Raw genomic sequence first — 6,297 nt, 5'->3', positions numbered from 1 at the left:
TTAAGGGTTAATATTGGTTTGGAAGTTTAAAGTATCTGGCTTTTATTTTGAAATTCTAGTACCTCATGCTTTATCCACCCAGCATGTATTGAACCTTCTCATTTTATAACACTTCATATCTTTCCTCACCAACTTGTCTTGTTTCTTTTCACTCCATACCCACTTACCACCACTAGGGGGCAGCGTTTCCTCACTAGTGGTGAAGGCAGGCAGCAGAAGTAAACCCTGTGGAGATGAATCTGAGGATTTAAAGTAAAGACAGAGCCCGGGGATACATTTTCAACCCACCTCATTTTATTAAGCAAAGTATCAGAATGGTCTGCAATTAGTGTTTAACAAAAAAAACAAAGATAACTTAAGGAATGTAATGAACAGTAAACAATACTGTTTCTGATCCAAAACCAGAGTATGAGGAGTCATCATTAAAGGAATGATGAAATGTTGAAATGTGTAACTCACACTATGGTGACATGTCCTCTCTCTCTGTGTGTGTGTGTGTGTCCTCTGTGTGTGTGTGTGTGTGTGCCAGATGACTGCTTGCCAGTAGAAGTGCCAGAAGCTAAACAGTAGTTGATATGACAGTGTTGAGTTTAATAAGACATAATGAAGTAAAGCAAACTGAAACTAGTTCACATCCATCTCTGGCTGCATGTGCTCGAGTACAGCAATTAAAAAAAAACACGTTACCTATGGTTACAAAGCAAATCAGATGGTGTCTCAAACAAATATAGATTATTAGCCCTCATAAATTAGCTCTATTTCTTGAGTCTACTCAGTGGTTTGAAGTGAATCAAACACTACACTGGCCTCAAAAACACGTATTTACCAAGATACTGTACTTCAAGCATGAAAGAGAAATTAATTGCACATCAGTTCATCAGAAAAAGCAATATTATCTCAAACTAGAAAGAACTAAAAATCAACAACCGCTCCTTCTACAGTGGAGGCCGCGCTTCAGAGTGTAAATCAAACATACAGTGAGCTTTTATCACTACGCTCTATTTCTATCATTGGATATGGTTTGATTTCTTCTCTTTGAAAAATAAACATTCACAAGCATATAGAGTGAATTCATCTCTAATGGAAATATCTGAAAGTAACATATAAAAAATAAAAGATGGAAAATGATTCCCCTGCTACTGATAACAACTCAGCATATTAACAAACAATCCACTGTACATATCAGACTCTAAAAGATATATACTGTCGCCTCTCGTTAATGATTTACATCCAAAAATAAAATAAAATCTTCAGTCAGTTTTTTCCTTTTCTCTCTCTCTCTCTTTTTTTTTTTAAAGTGATCAGTAAAAACGTCAGAGGCTGGCGTGTCCTGCAACGTTTGGATGCAGTGTGACAGTCAGAAAGGTCAGTAGGGGAGAACGGGGTTGGCTGTCACACGGGTTGGTTGGCACACTCGTTATATACCTCGCCACCAGAGGGCGCTGTCTCTCTAATTGGGGTATGCACATTTCCAGAATTAGCATCAGAGCTCACTCACTCTGGAGTAAGACAGCTGAACTTGCGGTGGACTTTTTGTGTTTTTCATGTCAAATTGTAAATATTCAGCTCCTCAGTATTTTTCTTCTAGGCTTTTAAACGATGGGTTTATAACAAAACAAGTGTTACCCTTACAAAGTGTGAGGGGGAAGCTATAGTTTAGAGTCTTATTAGCTAGCTAACTACTTGTTAAATGGTTGCTAGCCTTGATGCTAGCAAAAAAATCCAGTTGGGGTTGGTTGTCACATGTGGGCAAAATCATCTTCAATCAATCTTTATTTGTATCGCGCCAAATCACAACAAACGTTACCTCAAGATGCTTTTACAAACAGAGCAGGTCTAGACCACTCTATGTCAAATTATGCACAGAGACCCAACACCAAGACAGGATCAGACTCAGTCTGACCCCACCTTAATCCACCATGAGCATTGCACCTTGCAGTATTTAAAAATCATGCATGGTGAAATGAGTTGGAGTGTGCAGACCCTACATCTGCCATCACTGTAACTCAGACAGTGACTGCATGAAGCCTAGTGGAGTTGAGTCGGCCGTTATTGTCAGGCCTGTTTGTTTGGTTCTTTATGTTGTTATATAGGCCGGCCTAAAGATGTGTTTCCTGGTCATGGTCCTCACTTGATGTTAAAATGCATTAAAAGTTATGTAGGTCTATCACTTGTCAGTGCAATTAAACTTTCAAATTTAGTTCTGCCTTCTTTAAAAGATTTTTCCCATTGAAGTACCATTATGACAACCAACCCCATAGTGTGTGACAACCAACCCCATAGTGTGTGACAACCAACCCCATAGTGTGTGACAACCAACCCCATAGTGTGACAACCATCCCCATAGTGTGACAACCAACCCCATAGTGTGTGACAACCAACCCCATGATGGGGAGTGTCTTTGATAGCTAATCGCCTCTTTGTTACTATGAGTTGGAAAATGAGAGGGATCCACATTTCAACACCTTAAGCTTCAATTCAATGTAGGACTGACTATTGAGAGATGTGTTGATGATGAGCAATCATCAAAACAGTAAAAAGTGTGACAGCCAACCCCGTTCTCCCCTACTTCACACATCAAGAACATCAGAGCAGAACAAAAACCAGGTCCCTAACAGATCCGCTCGTCTTCAGCACAGTGTCAGTGACTACTCCTCAGTTTGTTTACAGTGTCTCTTACTCGCTCCGATCACAGCAGCATGGACTCCTGCAGGGCGAACGCCTCCTGTGCGTGCCTGTAGTGTGGTCCTCCGAACAGCTGGGGGAGCTGTTGCATTATGACCGGCTGCTGCTGCTCCTGGAACTGTGTCCTGTAGTGAAGGAGGGTGTCGGGGTTGTCGGGGAACGTGAATTCCTGAACGGGGGACATTTGGGCTCGCTGGAAGCTCGGGGAGCGGGGCATCCCACCCGGGGAAGGAGGGGGCAGCTCACCCTCTGGAGCCCACGTGAGTCCGTCAACGAGCCGCCGGGGTCCGCCTTCTGGGTGATGATAGTGCGGGTTCGCTTCGACTCTCTGATTCCCCTCAAACCTGTAGTCTGCCGGCGTAGCGTAGACCTGTGAGGTGGAGGTGGAGGTGAGCTGTTGCAGGTAGATAGGGGTGGAGCGTCCCTGGGTTTCCAGCTGCAGGGCGTGCTCGGGTGGAAGCCGAGCGTGCTCGGGTGGAGGCCTGGCGGCATGTCGGGTGTTGTGGGTGGAGTTGGGCGGCGCCTGCCTTCGATATGTGGTGTAGGAGTTGTTCATGAGAGCCTTCTCAGGGGAAGGACTGTTGCTCCGTCTTTGGGTGGTGGCGTACGCTCGTTCCCCGTAAGCCACGTTAGAGGGCGGGGTGAACCGGGTCGGTGGAGGATATAGTCTGTCCTCCCCTCTGTGGTCCAGGCTCACGCTATAGGCCGGATGTAATATGGGGACCTCAGCTGTGGGTCTTCCCGAGGAGTGCTGCGGTGTAGGAGTGTGGTACTGGTTGTGGTTGCCAGGGTACCCGGCCTGGATCCTCGCTGGACTGTTGTGAGAAAACTGAGGCGGGACAGGGTGTTTGGGCATCCTGGGCACTGATGAAACCGAAACAACGCTACCTGCATGACTGGGTCCACGGTTAGGACTGCCTGGATTTTGGGACGATACACTGAAAGGTGGGGTCCTCATTCTGGACGGAGGTCTCTCAAGCTCTAGGATCTCAAAGTCTTGCTCTGGTAGCCCCGGTACGTTGTCGTACTGGGAGGCGTTGGAGCCTCTGTCGGTCCCGGGGACGAACCCCTTTGAGCGTGGCCGGCGGTGAAGAAGAGCAGAGTCTTCAGGGCTGGACGGGGCCGGTGACGCCCCTCTGCCGCGGTGGACCTCCCGGGCCGCCGCCGCTTTAGCTGCTTCCAGTTTGGTCTCGGAGGGTTTGAACCAGCGTGGCGTGATCTCCTTGTGAGAACTGGAGGCGGCGTTGGAGTTGTGGTTGGCGGTGGCATGAATCTGCTGCTTCCTTCTTTCGTTGGTGTTGAGCTGCGGTATCGGGGTCGGGGCTGAGGTTGGCGTCGTACCCCGCTCAGGCGTGGTGGAGTTGGACTGCTTATGATGCTCGTTGGGGATCTCCCCAGACCCCCTGGAGCGAACATCCCTCCTCTCAGCTTTGTGGTGGCGGATCGGTTTCTCCAGCGAGTCGCGGCGCGCCCGGCTGGGGGGACGACTCTCTCGTTGACGCTCAGCCACAGGACTCGGGTCCCTTGGAGGTTCAACAGGCTCGACGTGGCTTTGCCCGTTGCCCACGTGGACCGCCCCGTCTACCGTCACCTCGGGAGGAAGCTGCCCGAGAGGCTTCTTTGGAAACTCGTCGTCTTTACCTGCAACACCAAAAACAACGACACACATTAGAACGCCGCCGAGGAACCAAACGGAGCGTGATGGTTAACACACTGTGGCGCTGATTCACATCAGATGAGCAGTCACAACGGGGACATGGATTCATGCAACACCACTGCCATAGAGAGGTAAAACAAGAAAGGAGAGTACGACATAGAACCACGTCTCCACAGGCAAACAGTACCAACAGAAAAACCATCAGTGGTTGGTTTATATTCACACTGGGGGGGCTCGGGTACGGGGTGAGTGGTCCTGGTCCAACCATGTCTTTAAAACTACTTAGCTGCAGCAGGACCCCCTACTGAGGAGGTCCTACAGGAGTGTGTCTTCATTAATGAACCTGATTAAGTGTGCTCAGACTTTAAAGTACACAAGTTAAAGTATCCCTTGAATCATAGCTGCTGTTCTATAACATGCTACAGATTCAACATTTAGCAGATAATTAATCACTTAAAGTCAAAAGGAAATCAAAAGAACAGTAGACAGGAACAGATACAGTGAGGAGACACGGTGATGGGTGGTGTTGGGGACTGTAAGTGAACACCAGAGTCAGGACATGTCAGCCAGAGGAAGATTGAGTGCTTTGGGTGTAAGCCAAGGAGGAGGGAACTTATAGGCACTGAATCCTCAAACTAAAGACCTTAACTAGAGAACGTTTCCCTTTCTCCCTTTCACAAATCAAATCAACAAGCGACACTAACCTAAGCTACCCCAACACAGACGATGTGCAAATCTTAACTCTTCAAAGCCAAACTTAATAAAAGTGTCTGTTTGTTCTGTTTCTAACACAGGTGATTGAACTCCCTCTCTTCGGTGATGATGGAACCCATTGGTGTCTGAAGAGGCGTTCTGAAGCCAAACTATAGGAGCTGCCATATTAGAAATCCTGACTCAACATAACTTTTGATCGGACCACATGTGAAGAGGTGGCGTTTGATGCAGACCGTAAGTCTCCTTGCAAACAGCAAAACAGGTATGCACAGCTTTAAAACCATGCTCTAGGGCGCTGGTGGCCTAGCGGTCTAAGCGCCCCACATACAGAGGCTGCGATTCCCGGCCTGTCGACCATTTCCTGCATGTCTTCCCCCGCTCTCTACTCCCCACATTTCCTGTCTCTCTTCAGCTGTCCTATAAAATAAAGGCAAAAAGGCCAAAAATATAACTTAAAATAACATGCTCTTAATGTGTTTACTTCTGCTTTAAAAACAGGCTTTTTAACGTGGTGTCCGGCGCGTCTTTGGGTAAGTGGACTCTCAAAGAACTGCAGGTTTTTGCACTTCTGTTTTGGCTTCATGTGTCACCACTGGAGGTTCTAGCTTCATAAATTTAGCTGACCTACACCAGTCAAAAGTTTAGAAACACCTTCTCATTCAAGGGTTTGTATTTATTGTAATTATTGTAAACACTGTAGATTAATACTGAAGACATCAAAACTATGAAAGAACATATATGGAATTAATTAATGAACAACAAAATGTTAAACAAAGCAGAATCTGTTTTAGATTTTAGATTCTGTAAAGTAGCCCCCCTTTTTCCTTCATGACAGCTTTGCACACTCTTGGTATTCTCTCAGTCTGCTTCATGAAGTGGTCTCCTGGAGTGGTTTCTTTCAGTCTGCTTCATGAAGTGGTCTCCTGGAGTGGTTTCTTTCAGTCTGCTTCATGAAGTGGTCTCCTGGAATGGTTTCTAATGAACATGAACCTTGTGAAGAGTTCATTAGTAGAATGACTTGCCTTCTTAATGTGTTTGAGACCATCAGTTGTGTTGTTCAGAGGTAGGGTTAGCACACAATGGATAGCTCTATTTGACTACTGTTGTAATCCAGATTATGGCAAAACCAGATTATTTCATAGTTTTGATGTCTTCAGTATTAATCTACAATGTTGGAAATAATTAGAATAAATAAAAACCATTGAATGAGAAGGTGTGTCCAAACTTTTGACTATATGTAA

General features: G+C 46.2%; 2 protein-coding genes across 2 annotated transcripts in view; one reads left to right on the top strand and one right to left on the bottom strand.

Annotated features, from left to right (window-relative positions):
* The window catches only part of LOC117805425 (plexin-B2-like), a 316,173-nt gene that overhangs the window by 19,257 nt on the left and 290,619 nt on the right, over positions 1–6,297 (top strand). The window lies entirely within an intron of this gene.
* Positions 273–6,297, bottom strand: part of usp6nl (USP6 N-terminal like) — a 25,537-nt gene continuing 19,512 nt past the window's right edge. The window contains exon 10 of the mRNA XM_034674155.1: positions 273–4,326. Within this exon, the coding sequence (XP_034530046.1) occupies positions 2,690–4,326 (1,637 nt within the window). The 3' untranslated portion in view covers positions 273–2,689. The remainder of the gene's footprint in view (positions 4,327–6,297) is intronic.

The sequence above is a fragment of the Notolabrus celidotus genome, chromosome 21, assembly GCF_009762535.1.
Source record: "Notolabrus celidotus isolate fNotCel1 chromosome 21, fNotCel1.pri, whole genome shotgun sequence".
Taxonomy (NCBI): Eukaryota; Metazoa; Chordata; class Actinopteri; order Labriformes; family Labridae; genus Notolabrus; species Notolabrus celidotus.
The sequence above is the reverse complement of the archived record's forward strand: the minus strand, read 5'-3'. Positions and strand labels throughout refer to the sequence as shown.